This window comes from Electrophorus electricus, chromosome 11 (assembly GCF_013358815.1).
Source record: "Electrophorus electricus isolate fEleEle1 chromosome 11, fEleEle1.pri, whole genome shotgun sequence".
NCBI lineage: Eukaryota > Metazoa > Chordata > Actinopteri > Gymnotiformes > Gymnotidae > Electrophorus > Electrophorus electricus.
Window position 1 is genome coordinate 22,189,299 of NC_049545.1, and position 18,781 is coordinate 22,208,079.

At 41.5% G+C, this 18,781-nt stretch overlaps 2 protein-coding genes across 2 annotated transcripts; both read right to left on the reverse strand.

Moving 5' to 3' along the window:
- Positions 1–1,688: 1,688 nt before the first annotated feature.
- On the reverse strand, positions 1,689–5,581 carry LOC118242217 (mucin-5AC-like). The gene is made up of 4 exons (XM_035531643.1): positions 4,145–5,581; positions 3,202–4,102; positions 1,946–2,077; positions 1,689–1,786 (listed from the first exon to the last, which is right to left on the reverse strand). Exons 1-4 carry the CDS (start codon positions 5,579–5,581, stop codon positions 1,689–1,691), a joined length of 2,568 nt encoding a protein of 855 aa, XP_035387536.1.
- Positions 5,582–7,256: 1,675 nt separating this feature from the next.
- Positions 7,257–14,020, reverse strand: LOC118242241 (mucin-5AC-like). Its single transcript, XM_035531879.1, has 6 exons — positions 13,727–14,020; positions 11,545–12,097; positions 11,210–11,452; positions 10,372–11,010; positions 7,620–9,012; positions 7,257–7,314 (listed from the first exon to the last, which is right to left on the reverse strand). The coding sequence occupies exons 1-6, from the start codon at positions 14,018–14,020 to the stop codon at positions 7,257–7,259; spliced, it is 3,180 nt and encodes a 1,059-aa protein (XP_035387772.1).
- Positions 14,021–18,781: the final 4,761 nt, after the last annotated feature.

Genomic DNA, 18,781 nt, shown 5'->3' on the forward strand with positions numbered 1-18,781 from the left:
GAATGGTAGGGGAGTTAGATGAGGAGGTGACCTGTTTTTTGGAGGCTGTTGAACTGGAAGCTGTTGATGTAATCTGAGGTGTGGTTTCAGTTGAAGAGGCCACAGATGTGGAAGAGGTTGGTGGTGTGGAAGAAGTTGATGAATTGAAAACGTTTGATAGAATATGAGGTGTGGTTTCAGGTTCAGATGCCATAGTTGGAGGAGTGGTTGTTGGGTTGGCTGAAGTGGTGATTTGTTTTGTGGATGTTGTTGAAGTGGTCATTGTTGATGTATTCTGTGTTGTGGATTCAGTTGACGAGGTCATGGTTGAAGCAGAGGTTGGTGGTGAGGATGAATATGACGAAGTGAACACCTTTGTTGTAAACTGAGGTGTGGTTTCAGGTGTAGAGGCCAAATTTGTGGGAGTGGTTGTCGAATTAGATGAAGTGGTTATCTCTTTTGTGGATGATGCTGAAGTGGAACCTATTAAGGAAATCTCAGGTGTGGTTTCAGTTGTAGAGGCCACAGCTGTAGGAGTGGTGGTTGGGTTGGCTGAAGTGGTGATTTGTATTGTGGATGCTGTTGAAGTGGTCACTGTTGATGTTTTCTGAGTTGTGGATTCAGTTGAAGAGGCCAAAGTTGTTGGAGTGGTAGGGGAGTTAGTTGAAGATGTGACCTGTTTTGTAGATGCTGTTGAACTGGAACCTGTTGATGCAATCTGAGGTGTGGTTTCAGGTGTAGAGGCCAAATTTGTGGCAGTTGTTGAAGAATTAGATGAAGAGGTGAGCGGTTTTGTGGATGCTGCTGAAGTGGAACCTATTAAGGAAATCTCAGGTGTGGTTTCAGTTGAAGAGGCCACAGTTGTAGGAGTAGTTGTTGAGTTGGCTGAAGTGGTGATTTGTTTTGTGGATGCTGTTGAAGTGGTCACTGTTGATGTTATCAGAGTTGTGGATACAGTTGAAGAGGCCAAAGTTGTTGGAGTTGTAGGGGAGTTAGATGAAGAGGTGACCTGTTTTGTGGATGGTGTTGAACTGGTATCTGTTGAAGTTTTCTGAGGTGTGGATTCAGTTGAAGTTGCCACGGTTGTGGCAGAGGTTGGTGGTGTGGATGAAGTGCTGATATCTAGTGTAGAAGATGAAGAAGTGGACACACTTGATGTTTTCTGAGGTGTGGATTCAGTTGAAGTTGCCACTATTCTGGCAGAGGTTGGTGGTGTGGATGAAATTGATGAAATGAACACTTTTGATGGAATCTGAGGTGTGGTCACAGGCATAGAGGCCAAAGTTGTAGCAGTTGTTGTTGAGTTGGCTGAAGTGGTGATTTGTTTTGTGGATGCTGTTGAAGTGGTCACTGTTGATGTTATCAGAGTTGTGGATACAGTTGAAGAGGCCAAAGTTGTTGGAGTTGTAAGGGAGTTAGATGAAGAGGTGACCTGTTTTGTGGATGGTGTTGAACTGGTATCTGTTGAAGTTTTCTGAGGTGTGGATTCAGTTGAAATTGCCACGGTTGTGGCAGAGGTTGGTGGTGTGGATGAAGTGCTGATATCTAGAGTAGAAGATGAGGAAGTGGACACACTTGATGTTTTCTGAGCTGTGGATTCAGTTGAAGAGGCTAAAGTTGTTGGAGTTGTAAGGGAGTTAGATGAAGAGGTGACCTGTTTTGTGGATGTTGTTGAACTGGTATCTGTTGAAGTTTTCTGAGATGTGGATTCAGTTGAAGGTGCCACGGTTGTGGCAGAGATTGGTGGTGTGGATGAAGTGCTGATATCTAGTGTAGAAGATGAGGAAGTGGACACACTTGATGTTTTCTGAGGTGTGGATTCAGTTGAAGTTGCCACTATTGTGGCAGAGGTTGGTGGGGTGGATGAAATTGATGGAGTCACCACTTTTGATGTAATCTGAAATGCGGTTTGAGGTGTAGAGGCCAAAGTTATTGGAGTGGAAGGGGATTTAGATGAAGAGGTGACCTGTTTTGTGGATGCTGCTGAACTGGAACCTGTTGATGTAATCTGAGGTGTGGTTGCATTTGAAGAGGCCACAGTTGTGGAAGAGGTTGGTGGTGTGGATGAAATTGATGAAGTGAACACTTTTGATGGAATCTGAGGTGTGGTTTCAGGTTCAGATGCCATAGTTGGAGGAGTGGTTGTTGGGTTGGCTGAAGTGGTGATTTGTTTTGTGGATGTTGTTGAAGTGGTCATTGTTGATGTATTCTGTGTTGTGGATTCAGTTGAAGAGGTCATGGTTGAAGCAGAGGTTGGTGGTGAGGATGAATATGATGAAGTGAACACTTTTGATGTAATCTGAGGTGTGGTCTCAGGTGTAGAGGCCAAATTTGTGGGAGTGGTTTTCGAATTAGATGAAGAGGTGAGCTGTATTATGGATGCTGTTGAACTGGAATATGTTGATGTTTTCGGAGGTGTGGATTCAGTTGAAGTGGTCACAGTTGTTGCAGAGGATGGTGGTGTGTAGGGGGCTGATGAAGGGAACACTTCTGATTTAATATGAGGTGTGGTTTCAGGTGTAGAATAGAACGTTTTGGGAGTGGTTGGCGAGTTAGATGAAGTGGTTATCTCTTTTGTGGATGATGCTGAAGTGGAACCTATTAAGGAAATCTCAGGTGTGGTTTCAGTTGTAGAGGCCACAGCTGTAGGAGTGGTTGTTGGGTTGGCTGAAGTGGTGATTTGTATTGTGGATGCTGTTGAAGTGGTCACTGTTGATGTTTTCTGAGTTGTGGATTCAGTTGAAGAGGCCAAAGTTGTTGGAGTGGTACGGGAGTTAGATGAAGATGTGACCTGTTTTGTGGATGCTGTTGAACTGGAACCTGTTGATGTAATCTTAGGTGTGGTTACACTTGAAGAGGCCTCGGTTGAGGCAGAGGTTGCTGTTGTGGAAGACATTGATGAAGTGAACACTTTTGATTTAATCTCAGTTGTGGATTGAGGTGTAGTTGCCAAATTTGTGGGTGTGGTTTGCGAGTTAGATGAAGAGGTGAGCTGTTTTGTGGATGCAGTTGAACTGGTATATGTTGATGTTTTCGGAGGTGTGGATTCAGTTGAAATGGTCACACTTGTGGAAGAGGATGGTGGTGTGTATGGGGTTGATGAAGGGAACACTTCTGATTTAATCTGATGTGTGGTTTCAGGTGTAGAGGCCAAAGTTGTGTGAGCGGATGGTGAGTTAGATGAAGTTGTTATCTGTTTTGTGGATGCTGTTGAACTGGAACCTATTGATGTAATCTGAGGTGTCATTGCAGTTGAAGAGGCCACAGTTGAGGGAGTGGTTGTTGGGTTGGCTGAAGTGGTGAATTGTTTTGTGGATGCTGTTGAAGTGGTCGCTGTTGATGTTTTCTGAGTTTTGGATTCAGTTGAAGAGGCCAAAGTTATTGGCGAGGTAGGGGATTTAGATGAAGAGGTGACCTGTTTTGTAGATGCTGTTGAACTGGAACCTGTTGATGTAATCTGAGGTGTGGTTTCAGGTGTAGAGGCCAAATTTGTGGCAGTTGTTGAAGAATTAGATGAAGAGGTGAGCGGCTTTGTGGATGCTGCTGAAGTGGAACCTATTAAGGAAATCTCAGGTGTGGTTTCAGTTGAAGAGGCCACAGTTGTAGGAGTGGTTGTTGGGTTGGCTGAAGTGGTGATTTGTTTTGTGGATGCTGTTGAAGTGGTCACTGTTGATGTTATCAGAGTTGTGGATACAGTTGAAGAGGCCAAAGTTGTTGGAGTTGTAGGGGAGTTAGATGAAGAGGTGACCTGTTTTGTGGATGGTGTTGAACTGGTATCTGTTGAAGTTTTCTGAGGTGTGGATTCAGTTGAAGTTGCCACGGTTGTGGCAGAGGTTGGTGGTGTGGATGAAGTGCTGATATCTAGAGTAGAAGATGAGGAAGTGGACACACTTGATGTTTTCTGAGTTGTGGATTCAGTTGAAGAGGCTAAAGTTGATGGAGTTGTAGGGGAGTTAGATGAAGAGGTGATCTGTTTTGTGGATGGTGTTGAACTGGTATCTGTTGAAGTTTTCTGAGATGTGGATTCAGTTGAAGGTGCCACGGTTGTGGCAGAGGTTGGTGGTGTGGATGAAGTGCTGATATCTAGTGTAGAAGATGAGGAAGTAGACCCCTTTGATGTTTTCTGAGGTGTGGATTCAGTTGAAGTTGCCACTATTGTGTTAGAGGTTGGTGGTGTGGATGAAATTGATGGAGTCACCACTTTTGATGTAATCTGAAATGTGGTTTGAGATGTAGAGGCCAAAGTTATTGGAGTGGAAGGGGAGTTAGATGAAGAGGTGACCTGTTTTGTGGATGCTGCTGAACTGGAACCTGTTGATGTAATCTGAGGTGTGGTTGCATTTGAAGAGGCCATGGTTGAGGCAGAGGTTGGTGGTGTGGATGAAATTGATGAAATGAACACTTTTGATGGAATCTGAGGTGTGGTCACAGGCATAGAGGCCAAAGTTGTAGCAGTTGTTGTTGAGTTGGCTGAAGTGGTGATTTGTTTTGTGGATGCTGTTGAAGTGGTCACTGTTGATGTTATCAGAGTTGTGGATACAGTTGAAGAGGCCAAAGTTGTTGGAGTTGTAAGGGAGTTAGATGAAGAGGTGACCTGTTTTGTGGATGGTGTTGAACTGGTATCTGTTGAAGTTTTCTGAGGTGTGGATTCAGTTGAAATTGCCACGGTTGTGGCAGAGGTTGGTGGTGTGGATGAAGTGCTGATATCTAGAGTAGAAGATGAGGAAGTGGACACACTTGATGTTTTCTGAGTTGTGGATTCAGTTGAAGAGGCTAAAGTTGATGGAGTTGTAGGGGAGTTAGATGAAGAGGTGATCTGTTTTGTGGATGGTGTTGAACTGGTATCTGTTGAAGTTTTCTGAGATGTGGATTCAGTTGAAGGTGCCACGGTTGTGGCAGAGGTTGGTGGTGTGGATGAAGTGCTGATATCTAGTGTAGAAGATGAGGAAGTGGACACACTTGATGTTTTCTGAGGTGTGGATTCAGTTGAAGTTGCCACTATTGTGGCAGAGGTTGGTGGGGTGGATGAAATTGATGGAGTCACCACTTTTGATGTAATCTGAAATGTGGTTTGAGGTGTAGAGGCCAAAGTTATTGGAGTGGAAGGGGAGTTAGATGAAGAGGTGACCTGTTTTGTGGATGCTGCTGAACTGGAACCTGTTGATGTAATCTGAGGTGTGGTTGCATTTGAAGAGGCCATGGTTGAGGCAGAGGTTGATGGTGTGGATGAAATTGATGAAATGAACACTTTTGATGGAATCTGAGGTGTGGTCACAGGCATAGAGGCCAAAGTTGTAGCAGTTGTTGTTGAGTTGGCTGAAGTGGTGATTTGTGTTGTGGATGATGTTGAAGTGGTCAATATTGATATTTTCTGAGTTGTGGATTCAGTGGAAGAGGCCAAAGTTGTTAGAGTGGTAGGGGAGTTAGATGAGGAGGTGACCTGTTTTTTGGAGGCTGTTGAACTGGAAGCTGTTGATGTAATCTGAGGTGTGGTTTCAGTTGAAGAGGCCACAGTTGTGGAAGAGGTTGGTGGTGTGGAAGAAGTTGATGAAGTGAACACTTTTGATGGAATATGAGGTGTGGTTTCAGGTTCAGATGCCATAGTTGGAGGAGTGGTTGTTGGGTTGGCTGAAGTGGTGATTTGTTTTGTGGATGTTGTTGAAGTGGTCATTGTTGATGTATTCTGTGTTGTGGATTCAGTTGAAGAGGTCATGGTTGAAGCAGAGGTTGGTGGTGAGGATGAATATGATGAAGTGAACACTTTTGATGTAATCTGAGGTGTGGTCTCAGGTGTAGAGGCCAAATTTGTGGGAGTGGTTGTCGAATTAGATGAAGAGGTGAGCTGTATTATGGATGCTGTTGAACTGGAATATGTTGATGTTTTCGGAGGTGTGGATTCAGTTGAAGTGGTCACAGTTGTTGCAGAGGATGGTGGTGTGTAGGGGGCTGATGAAGGGAACACTTCTGATTTAATATGAGGTGTGGTTTCAGGTGTAGAATAGAACGTTTTGGGAGTGGTTGGCGAGTTAGATGAAGTGGTTATCTCTTTTGTGGATGATGCTGAAGTGGAACCTATTAAGGAAATCTCAGGTGTGGTTTCAGTTGTAGAGGCCACAGCTGTAGGAGTGGTTGTTGGGTTGGCTGAAGTGGTGATTTGTATTGTGGATGCTGTTGAAGTGGTCACTGTTGATGTTTTCTGAGTTGTGGATTCAGTTGAAGAGGCCAAAGTTGTTGGAGTGGTACGGGAGTTAGATGAAGATGTGACCTGTTTTGTGGATGCTGTTGAACTGGAACCTGTTGATGTAATCTTAGGTGTGGTTACACTTGAAGAGGCCTCGGTTGAGGCAGAGGTTGCTGTTGTGGAAGACATTGATGAAGTGAACACTTTTGATTTAATCTCAGTTGTGGATTGAGGTGTAGTTGCCAAATTTGTGGGTGTGGTTTGCGAGTTAGATGAAGAGGTGAGCTGTTTTGTGGATGCAGTTGAACTGGTATATGTTGATGTTTTCGGAGGTGTGGATTCAGTTGAAATGGTCACACTTGTGGAAGAGGATGGTGGTGTGTATGGGGTTGATGAAGGGAACACTTCTGATTTAATCTGATGTGTGGTTTCAGGTGTAGAGGCCAAAGTTGTGTGAGCGGATGGTGAGTTAGATGAAGTGGTTATCTGGTTTGTGGATGCTGTTGAAGTGGAACCTATTGATGTAATCTGAGGTGTCTTTGCAGTTGAAGAGGCCACAGTTGAAGGAGTGGTTGTTGGGTTGCCTGAAGTGGTGATTAGTTTTGTGGATGCTGTTGAAGTGGTCGCTGTTGATGTTTTCTGAGTTTTGGATTCAGTTGAAGAGGCCAAAGTTATTGGCGAGGTAGGGGATTTAGATGAAGAGGTGACCTGTTTTGTAGATGCTGTTGAACTGGAACCTGTTGATGTAATCTGAGGTGTGGTTTCAGGTGTAGAGGCCAAATTTGTGGCAGTTGTTGAAGAATTAGATGAAGAGGTGAGCGGCTTTGTGGATGCTGCTGAAGTGGAACCTATTAAGGAAATCTCAGGTGTGGTTTCAGTTGAAGAGGCCACAGTTGTAGGAGTGGTTGTTGGGTTGGCTGAAGTGGTGATTTGTTTTGTGGATGCTGTTGAAGTGGTCACTGTTGATGTTATCAGAGTTGTGGATACAGTTGAAGAGGCCAAAGTTGTTGGAGTTGTAGGGGAGTTAGATGAAGAGGTGACCTGTTTTGTGGATGGTGTTGAACTGGTATCTGTTGAAGTTTTCTGAGGTGTGGATTCAGTTGAAGTTGCCACGGTTGTGGCAGAGGTTGGTGGTGTGGATGAAGTGCTGATATCTAGAGTAGAAGATGAGGAAGTGGACACACTTGATGTTTTCTGAGTTGTGGATTCAGTTGAAGAGGCTAAAGTTGATGGAGTTGTAGGGGAGTTAGATGAAGAGGTGATCTGTTTTGTGGATGGTGTTGAACTGGTATCTGTTGAAGTTTTCTGAGATGTGGATTCAGTTGAAGGTGCCACGGTTGTGGCAGAGGTTGGTGGTGTGGATGAAGTGCTGATATCTAGTGTAGAAGATGAGGAAGTAGACCCCTTTGATGTTTTCTGAGGTGTGGATTCAGTTGAAGTTGCCACTATTGTGTTAGAGGTTGGTGGTGTGGATGAAATTGATGGAGTCACCACTTTTGATGTAATCTGAAATGTGGTTTGAGATGTAGAGGCCAAAGTTATTGGAGTGGAAGGGGAGTTAGATGAAGAGGTGACCTGTTTTGTGGATGCTGCTGAACTGGAACCTGTTGATGTAATCTGAGGTGTGGTTGCATTTGAAGAGGCCATGGTTGAGGCAGAGGTTGGTGGTGTGGATGAAATTGATGAAATGAACACTTTTGATGGAATCTGAGGTGTGGTCACAGGCATAGAGGCCAAAGTTGTAGCAGTTGTTGTTGAGTTGGCTGAAGTGGTGATTTGTTTTGTGGATGCTGTTGAAGTGGTCACTGTTGATGTTATCAGAGTTGTGGATACAGTTGAAGAGGCCAAAGTTGTTGGAGTTGTAAGGGAGTTAGATGAAGAGGTGACCTGTTTTGTGGATGGTGTTGAACTGGTATCTGTTGAAGTTTTCTGAGGTGTGGATTCAGTTGAAATTGCCACGGTTGTGGCAGAGGTTGGTGGTGTGGATGAAGTGCTGATATCTAGAGTAGAAGATGAGGAAGTGGACACACTTGATGTTTTCTGAGTTGTGGATTCAGTTGAAGAGGCTAAAGTTGATGGAGTTGTAGGGGAGTTAGATGAAGAGGTGATCTGTTTTGTGGATGGTGTTGAACTGGTATCTGTTGAAGTTTTCTGAGATGTGGATTCAGTTGAAGGTGCCACGGTTGTGGCAGAGGTTGGTGGTGTGGATGAAGTGCTGATATCTAGTGTAGAAGATGAGGAAGTGGACACACTTGATGTTTTCTGAGGTGTGGATTCAGTTGAAGTTGCCACTATTGTGGCAGAGGTTGGTGGGGTGGATGAAATTGATGGAGTCACCACTTTTGATGTAATCTGAAATGTGGTTTGAGGTGTAGAGGCCAAAGTTATTGGAGTGGAAGGGGAGTTAGATGAAGAGGTGACCTGTTTTGTGGATGCTGCTGAACTGGAACCTGTTGATGTAATCTGAGGTGTGGTTGCATTTGAAGAGGCCATGGTTGAGGCAGAGGTTGATGGTGTGGATGAAATTGATGAAATGAACACTTTTGATGGAATCTGAGGTGTGGTCACAGGCATAGAGGCCAAAGTTGTAGCAGTTGTTGTTGAGTTGGCTGAAGTGGTGATTTGTGTTGTGGATGATGTTGAAGTGGTCAATATTGATATTTTCTGAGTTGTGGATTCAGTGGAAGAGGCCAAAGTTGTTAGAGTGGTAGGGGAGTTAGATGAGGAGGTGACCTGTTTTTTGGAGGCTGTTGAACTGGAAGCTGTTGATGTAATCTGAGGTGTGGTTTCAGTTGAAGAGGCCACAGTTGTGGAAGAGGTTGGTGGTGTGGAAGAAGTTGATGAAGTGAACACTTTTGATGGAATATGAGGTGTGGTTTCAGGTTCAGATGCCATAGTTGGAGGAGTGGTTGTTGGGTTGGCTGAAGTGGTGATTTGTTTTGTGGATGTTGTTGAAGTGGTCATTGTTGATGTATTCTGTGTTGTGGATTCAGTTGAAGAGGTCATGGTTGAAGCAGAGGTTGGTGGTGAGGATGAATATGATGAAGTGAACACTTTTGATGTAATCTGAGGTGTGGTCTCAGGTGTAGAGGCCAAATTTGTGGGAGTGGTTGTCGAATTAGATGAAGAGGTGAGCTGTATTATGGATGCTGTTGAACTGGAATATGTTGATGTTTTCGGAGGTGTGGATTCAGTTGAAGTGGTCACAGTTGTTGCAGAGGATGGTGGTGTGTAGGGGGCTGATGAAGGGAACACTTCTGATTTAATATGAGGTGTGGTTTCAGGTGTAGAATAGAACGTTTTGGGAGTGGTTGGCGAGTTAGATGAAGTGGTTATCTCTTTTGTGGATGATGCTGAAGTGGAACCTATTAAGGAAATCTCAGGTGTGGTTTCAGTTGTAGAGGCCACAGCTGTAGGAGTGGTTGTTGGGTTGGCTGAAGTGGTGATTTGTATTGTGGATGCTGTTGAAGTGGTCACTGTTGATGTTTTCTGAGTTGTGGATTCAGTTGAAGAGGCCAAAGTTGTTGGAGTGGTAGGGGAGTTAGATGAAGAGGTGACCTGTTTTGTAGATGCTGTTGAACTGGAACCTGTTGATGTAATCTTAGGTGTGGTTGCACTTGAAGAGGCCACGGTTGAGGCAGAGGTTGGTGGTTTGGATGAAATTAAAGAAGTGAACACTTTTGATGTAATCTGAGGTGTGGTTTGAGGTGTAGAGGCCAAATTTGTGGGTGTGGTTTGCGAGTTAGATGAAGTTGTTATCTGTTTTGTGGATACTGTTGAACTGGTATATGTTGATGTTTTCGGAGGTGTGGATTCAGTTGAAATGGTCACACTTGTGGAAGAGGATGGTGGTGTGTATGGGGTTGATGAAGGGAACACTTCTGATTTAATCTGATGTGTGGTTTCAGGTGTAGAGGCCAAATTTGTGTGAGCGGATGGTGAGTTAGATGAAGTTGTTATCTGTTTTGTGGATACTGTTGAACTGGAACCTATTGATGTAATCTGAGGTGTCATTGCAGTTGAAGAGGCCACAGTTGAGGGAGTGGTTGTTGGGTTGGCTGAAGTGGTGAATTGTTTTGTGGATGCTATTGAAGTGGTCACTGTTGATGTTTTCTGAGTTTTGGATTCAGTTGAAGAGGCCAAAGTTGTTGGCGAGGTAGGGGATTTAGATGCAGAGGTGAGCTGTTTTGTAGATGCAGTTGAACTGGAACCTGTTGATGTAATCTGAGGTGTGGTTTCAGGTGTAGAGGCCAAATTTGTGGCAGTTGTTGAAGAATTAGATGAAGAGGTGAGCGGCTTTGTGGATGCTGCTGAAGTGGAACCTATTAAGGAAATCTCAGGTGTGGTTTCAGTTGAAGAGGCCACAGTTGTAGGAGTGGTTGTTGGGTTGGCTGAAGTGGTGATTTGTTTTGTGGATGCTGTTGAAGTGGTCACTGTTGATGTTATCAGAGTTGTGGATACAGTTGAAGAGGCCAAAGTTGTTGGAGTTGTAGGGGAGTTAGATGAAGAGGTGACCTGTTTTGTGGATGGTGTTGAACTGGTATCTGTTGAAGTTTTCTGAGGTGTGGATTCAGTTGAAGTTGCCACGGTTGTGGCAGAGGTTGGTGGTGTGGATGAAGTGCTGATATCTAGAGTAGAAGATGAGGAAGTGGACACACTTGATGTTTTCTGAGTTGTGGATTCAGTTGAAGAGGCTAAAGTTGATGGAGTTGTAGGGGAGTTAGATGAAGAGGTGATCTGTTTTGTGGATGGTGTTGAACTGGTATCTGTTGAAGTTTTCTGAGATGTGGATTCATTTGAAGGTGCCACGGTTGTGGCAGAGGTTGGTGGTGTGGATGAAGTGCTGATATCTAGTGTAGAAGATGAGGAAGTAGACCCCTTTGATGTTTTCTGAGGTGTGGATTCAGTTGAAGTTGCCACTATTGTGTTAGAGGTTGGTGGTGTGGATGAAATTGATGGAGTCACCACTTTTGATGTAATCTGAAATGTGGTTTGAGATGTAGAGGCCAAAGTTATTGGAGTGGAAGGGGAGTTAGATGAAGAGGTGACCTGTTTTGTGGATGCTGCTGAACTGGAACCTGTTGATGTAATCTGAGGTGTGGTTGCATTTGAAGAGGCCATGGTTGAGGCAGAGGTTGGTGGTGTGGATGAAATTGATGAAATGAACACTTTTGATGGAATCTGAGGTGTGGTCACAGGCATAGAGGCCAAAGTTGTAGCAGTTGTTGTTGAGTTGGCTGAAGTGGTGATTTGTGTTGTGGATGCTGTTGAAGTGGTCAATATTGATATTTTCTGAGTTGTGGATTCAGTGGAAGAGGCCAAAGTTGTTATTGTGGTAGGGGAGTTAGATGAGGAGGTGACCTGTTTTTTGGAGTCTGTTGAACTGGAAGCTGTTGATGTAATCTGAGGTGTGGTTTCAGTTGAAGAGGCCACGGTTGAGGCAGAGGTTGGTGGTGTGGATGAAATTGATGAAATGAACACTTTTGATGGAATCTGAGGTGTGGTCACAGGCATAGAGACCAAAGTTGTTGGAGTTGTAGGGGAGTTAGATGAAGAGGTGACTTGTTTTGTGGATGGTGTTGAACTGGTATCTGTTGAAGTTTTCTGAGGTGTGGATTCAGTTGAAGTTGCCACAGTTGTGGCAGAGGTTGGTGGTGTGGATGAAGTGCTGATATCTAGAGTAGAAGATGAGGAAGTGGACACACTTGATGTTTTCTGAGTTGTGGATTCAGTTGAAGAGGCTAAAGTTGATGGAGTTGTAGGGGAGTTAGATAAAGAGGTGATCTGTTTATTGGATGGTGTTGAACTGGTATCTGTTAAAGTTTTGTGAGATGAGGATTCAGTTGAAGGTGCCACGGTTGTGGCAGAGGTTGGTGGTGTGGATGAAGTGCTGATATCTAGTGTAGAAGATGAAGAAGTGGAGACACAAGATGTTTTCTGAGGTGTGGATTCAGTTGAAGTTGCCACTATTGTGGCAGAGGTTGGTGGTGTGGATGAAATTGACAGAGTCACCACTTTTGATGTAATCTGAAATGTGGTTTGAGATGTAGAGGCCAAAGTTATTGGAGTGGAAGGGGAGTTAGATGAAGAGGTGACCTGTTTTGTGGATGCTGCTGAACTGGAACCTGTTGATGTAATCTGAGGTGTGGTTGCATTTGAAGAGGCCATGGTTGAGGCAGAGGTTAGTGGTGTGGATGAAATTGATGAAATGAACACTTTTGATGGAATCTGAGGTGTGGTCACAGGCATAGAGGCCAAAGTTGTAGCAGTTGTTGTTGAGTTGGCTGAAGTGGTGATTTGTGTTGTGGATGCTGTTGAAGTGGTCAATATTGATATTTTCTGAGTTGTGGATTCAGTGGAAGAGGCCAAAGTTGTTATAGTGGTAGGGGTGTTAGATGAGGAGGTGACCTGTTTTCTGGAGGCTGTTGAACTGGAAGCTGTTGATGTAATCTGAGGTGTGGTTTCAGTTGAAGAGGCCACGGTTGTGGAAGAGGTTGGTGGTGTGGAAGAAGTTGATGAAGTGAATACGTTTGATGGAATATGAGGTGTGGTTTCAGGTGTAGAGGCCAAATTTGTGGGAGTGGTTGTCGAATTAGATGAAGAGGTGAGCTGTATTATGGATGCTGTTGAACTGGAATATGTTGATGTTTTCGGAGGTGTGGATTCAGTTGAAGTGGTCACAGTTGTTGCAGAGGATGGTGGTGTGTAGGGGGCTGATGAAGGGAACACTTCTGATTTAATATGAGGTGTGGTTTCAGGTGTAGAATAGAACATTTTGGGAGTGGTTGGCGAGTTAGATGAAGTGGTTATCTCTTTTGTGGATGATGCTGAAGTGGAACCTATTAAGGAAATCTCAGGTGTGGTTTCAGTTGTAGAGGCCACAGCTGTAGGAGTGGTTGTTGGGTTGGCTGAAGTGGTGATTTGTATTGTGGATGCTGTTGAAGTGGTCACTGTTGATGTTATCAGAGTTGTGGATACAGTTGAAGAGGCCAAAGTTGTTGGAGTTGTAGGGGAGTTAGATGAAGAGGTGACCTGTTTTGTGGATGGTGTTGAACTGGTATCTGTTGAAGTTTTCTGAGATGTGGATTCAGTTGAAAGTGCAACGGTTGTGGCAGAGGTTGGTGGTGTGGATGAAGTGCTGATATCTAGTGTAGAAGATGAGGAAGTGGACACACTTGATGTTTTCTGAGTTGTGGATTCAGTTGAAGAGGCTAAAGTTGATGGAGTTGTAGGGGAGTTAGATGAAGAGTTGATCTGTTTTGTGGATGGTGTTGAACTGGTATCTGTTGAAGTTTTCTGAGATGTGGATTCAGTTGAAGGTGCCACGGTTGTGGCAGAGGTTGGTGGTGTGGATGAAGTGCTGATATCTAGTGTAGAAGATGAAGAAGTGGAGACAAAAGATGTTTTCTGAGGTGTGGATTCAGTTGAAGTTGCCACTATTGTGGCAGAGGTTGGTGGTGTGGATGAAATTGATAGAGTCACCACTTTTGATGTAATCTGAAATGTGGTTTGAGATGTAGAGGCCAAAGTTATTGGAGTGGAAGGGGAGTTAGATGAAGAGGTGACCTGTTTTGTGGATGCTGCTGAACTGGAACCTGTTGATGTAATCTGAGGTGTGGTTGCATTTGAAGAGGCCATGGTTGTGGCAGAGGTTGGTGGTGTGGATGAAGTGCTGATATCTAGTGTAGAAGATGAGGAAGTGGACACACTTGATGTTTTCTGAGTTGTGGATTCAGTTGAAGAGGCTAAAGTTGATGGAGTTGTAGGGGAGTTAGAGGAAGAGGTGACCTGTTTTGTGGATGCTGTTGAAGTGGTATCTGTTGATGTTTTCTCAGCTGAGGATTCACTTGAAATGCCCATGGTTTTGGCAGAGGTTGGTGGTGTGGATGAAATTGATGGAGTCACCACTTTTGATGTAATCTCAGGTGTGGTTTCAGTTGTAGAGGCCACAGTTTTAGGACTGGTTGTTGGGTTAGCTGAAGCGGTGATTTGTTTTGTGGATGTTGTTGAAGTGGTCACTGTTGATGTTGTGAACACTTTTGATCTAATCTTATGTGTGGTTTCAGGTGTACTGGACAAAGTTGTAGGAGTGATTGGGTTAGATGTAGTGGTTATCCTTTTTGTGGATGCTGTTGAACTGGAATCTGTTGATGTTTTCTGAGGTGTGGATTCAGTTGAAGTGGCCATGGATTTGGCATAGGTCGGTGCTTGGGATGAAGTACTGATATCTAGTGTAGAATTTGAGGAAGTGAGCACTGTTGAAGTAATCTGAGGTGTGGATTCACTTGCAGAGGCCAGTGTTGTTGGAGTGGAAAGGAATGTAGATGAAATTATGATCTGTTTTGTGGATGCTGTTGAACTCGTCACTGTTGATGTTTTCTGATTTGTAGTTTCACTTGAAGGGGCTAAGGTTCTGGGACTGGTTGTTGGGTTAGATGAACTGTGTACCTGTTTTGTAGATGCTGTTGAACTGATCACTGTTGATGTTTTCTGAGCTGTGGATTCTGGTGCAGTGGCTACTGTTTTGGCAGCAGATATCAGATTTGTGGATTTAGTAGGGCTGGACGCTTGTGATGTTTTTTGGGTTGTTTCAATTCCTCGGTATGACCTACTTGTTTGTGTTTGTGGTGTTTTTGCAATTGACATAGACATTCTAAATCCTGTTTGTAATGTGGACTCAGTTGACATGACCAAACTTGTTGGTCTTATTTGTGTTGTAGATGCATTTGTTGTTGCCAAAGTTGTGTCCATTGCTGCTCCTGAAATTCCAGTAAGTACCCACCATATACACACTGTTACAAAAAAGAATATTATTGTATTATTGTATTATACTTTGTATTTACACTTTTTTGAATATATTTATCTTGCATTATGTGTTCTATTCAGCATTTTCTAATGACATCATTAGAAAATATAACATGGCTGAGATTGTTCATGACTCCATTCCATTTAGTTGAGTGTTGCATTCAATTAATCTTTCCCATCTAATTCATTTTCTTTAAGAAATCAAGCCATCAGGCATGTGCTCACGGAAAAGAACAACAGAGACTGAAATGTGGATGTCCATGAAATTTTGATGGCTGCATTTGTTAAGCCTTTAATTTAATATTTACATTTAATATTACAAGAAATATCAGCATTATGGTTTTAAAAATACTTGTATTACAATTGTTTTTTATTATTGGTTTGTTTATTTGATGGAAAAGTCATATGACTTTTCATCAGCAGTTCATTCAGCTTTTTCACAAAACTCATACACCATGACAGCCACTGGTCACATTTCAAGGCAAAGGTTGACCAAATACATTTTTTTCACATTTTAGTGCTGTTTTCACAGACTGTTCGAACTGATATCCAAATCAACCCTTCAATCACATTATCAGGGCCTTAGGTTTGTCATAAGAAGTGTGTGTCATCTATATAGAAATCTATTGTCATGTTATTTATGTCTAAGTGGAAATCCAGAAATGGAGGCATTCTGTCATATCTCTTCTGTTGCAATTTTGAGAATTACGGTGAATAGTAAATGGATCGAAGACATTCCCTACAATACTGTCCACAGCCACCAGCAGCCTCTCTTGAATAATAATATCTAATCATCAGCTGATTGCCTTCAGCTATTCCCAGGCACATAAATACTTCGTTTTTATGTTAATTGTGAAGTCTTGCTTTTCATTGTGTTCCACAATCTGAGGTAGCAGTATTCTCTATTGTACTCTGACTGACCGTGTTTTGTACTTTGGATCTCACCTTGGTTTGAACACCATATATTGTTTTGTATCACTGTCCACAACTTTTGCTTTGAATGTTACTTTTACTCTTTTGTACTGTGTTTTTGGTATTGCTGACCCTCACCCTCATCATCATAAAAAAATGGATCGTAAAAGTCTTTAAAGTTTAATTCCCCTATGTTACACATTTAATAAGAGTATGTTAATGTATTTTGCTCAAACAGTATCCTCTGAAAACAATGCACTCTTGTGGGAAAACTAGAAACTAAGATTGCAAACTAGAAACTAGAAATTTACAATCTAGAAACTAGAAATCAGAAATCTTACAATCTAGAAACTAGAAACAAAGTTTACAATCAATGCCTATTCAATAATATGTCCCACTGGGCCATGATAGCAGATTTCTATAACAAATTTTGCCCCATGACACTTGGAGATTTATTGCCTTCTCTAGAAATGACTACATTTTAATGTAAACGCCATAGCACCTCTCTTCTTTATAACTATTTGTCTTACCAACAGTGCCTTTGAAATGGGGTATAATAAGATATATTACAGTGATCAGTGAGACATTGTCTAATTTTTTTTACACAATTTTTCATTTATATAGGATAGTCTGTTTTTATTTAAAATGACTGTCCCATTTATCTATCTATCTATCTATCTATCTATCTATCTATCTATCTATCTATCTATCTATCTATCTATCTATCTATAAAAGGATATGTTTAATAAAGCATTTAAATTTACATTTCTTTTACATAAAAGTAATGGATTTGCATCATGTACATATATTGGATAAGCATGCAAAAAGTAATAGCGCTTTTACTTACATATGCATGTTTTTCTTGAGCTGCCATATTCAGAGAGAGCAAATCTGCAAGCATACAGTAAAATGAAATTTATATGAAATGATTTAAAAATTGTTTAAAAATTTGCTTTCATCAAATCAACCATCAAATAAACTCTATTATTATTAAGACAAACCCTGGCATATATGACTTAGTGTATCCTAGGATAATAAAATATCCTACAATAGCCTTAAGCCTACTTGATCCATCACTGATATGGCTATTGTTGTTAAATATTATTTGAAAAACTATCTGAATATTTTGTTTAGAAATTCTTAGTCTTTAAAGCACTAAGTTCCCTACACAATATGTAGGTATTTGTCAGAGAACACCTGTCAATGCTATGAATACCCATCATTTTAAATGAGCTTCATGTGAGGATGACAACTGAATGATTAATATACTAAATGAACAATAAAACAGAAAAACATGTTACCTTATCTTATTTTCCAAATTCATCACCATCTAAAGTTAAGTGATAATCTGAGCAAATGATTCCGTTCTTGTAATTCACTGACTTGTCTCCAAGATTTGTCTCCAAAACTTGTCTCCAACACAGGCAGGTTATTTCTGACATTTAAAAGAGTGGTTATAGGTGTAACTTATTATTTTCATCTCACTTCAACAATAACAGGTGTATATTAGGTCAGAGATCATTTTGACTGTGAATGCCAAATATGTGGTTCAGTAAGTTTACATAACAGTGACGTCAGCCCAACTCCAACAATTTTGAAATCAGTGAAACCAGTGAGTTTTGCAATAAGAATAAACTTATTTACCTTGATTTACCTTGATTTGTCTGAGAAACATCACTAATATGAAAATACTAAACAAAAACATGATTATTTTAAATTTCATTTACATGAGAAGTAAACCTCAAAATCAGGAAAACTTTAAAGGTGTTTAAAAACATCAAACAGCACACATCACCTTTTTCAATTTTCAAGAGTTCTATGCTACATAACACATTATGTTTAAAGATTTTTTTATTTTTATTTGAGCACATAAGACCATATCAGTTTGGCACCTCATTTTTGAAATTCACTCAAATCTTTTAACACATTTTCTGCTTGTGTACATTATAACGCTGAATCAGTAAACGCCTGCAATATGGACCGATCTCCATATGTGTTTGTGTGTTGGTGGTATGGTGACCTTTCCTGGTGCAAACCTCACTGTTTATTGGATATTTATCTATATGATAACTGTAGTGTCTTGTATTATTTGTAAACAGCTGCAAGTCTCTCCATCCAAAATCCTAAATCTAATTCTAAACCTTGATAACCCTGTTAAGATGTTTAATGATAAATTGTTATTCCTTGTTTAACTCTAACAGATATACTACCTACTCTTTTGTGTGCAGTTTTAAACCCAATTTATTAAACAACATATATGATCCAGGCTACAGGCAGAGCAGTCACCAAAGGCATTTCACTGCCAGTTATACTGTGACAAATTAACTTTTAACTTTGATCCTTGTTTGAAGGTTCAATAAACAGAACAACCACTTATAACAATTACTATTCATAGCTGTTGCTACAATGATTTAACCATTCTTAGGTTTATTGTGGGCTAAACTCTTAACACTGAGTATTGGTGAGTTTAAGGTTTATTAGATTTAAGGTAACTAGTATACTTTATGGATTAAATTTATGAAACTCTCTACCATCAGGGAGAACAGACAGTCCTAGAGCACCACACTGAAGGAATAGGATGAATATCTAACTGAACACTGGGTCTTTGCCATTACTTCATGCATTTCAGGATACATTAAATGCAAACCAAAAATAACAAATTTCATATTACAATGTATTTTTTTTTCATTTATCTGATGCTACTGTTCCCAGCCAAGTGATTAAAATTGTGTTTATATACTACATTTTAATCCTGTATAACACACTAAAAAAAAGTTGGACATAATCCGTTTGAGAGACATTTGTAATGGGGTAAGTGTAGGATAAGGGATTGTTATTTCAGGAGCCTAATAATTAAACAGGAACAATAGACCACAAAATGGTGATGTAAGGCATGTATGGAAG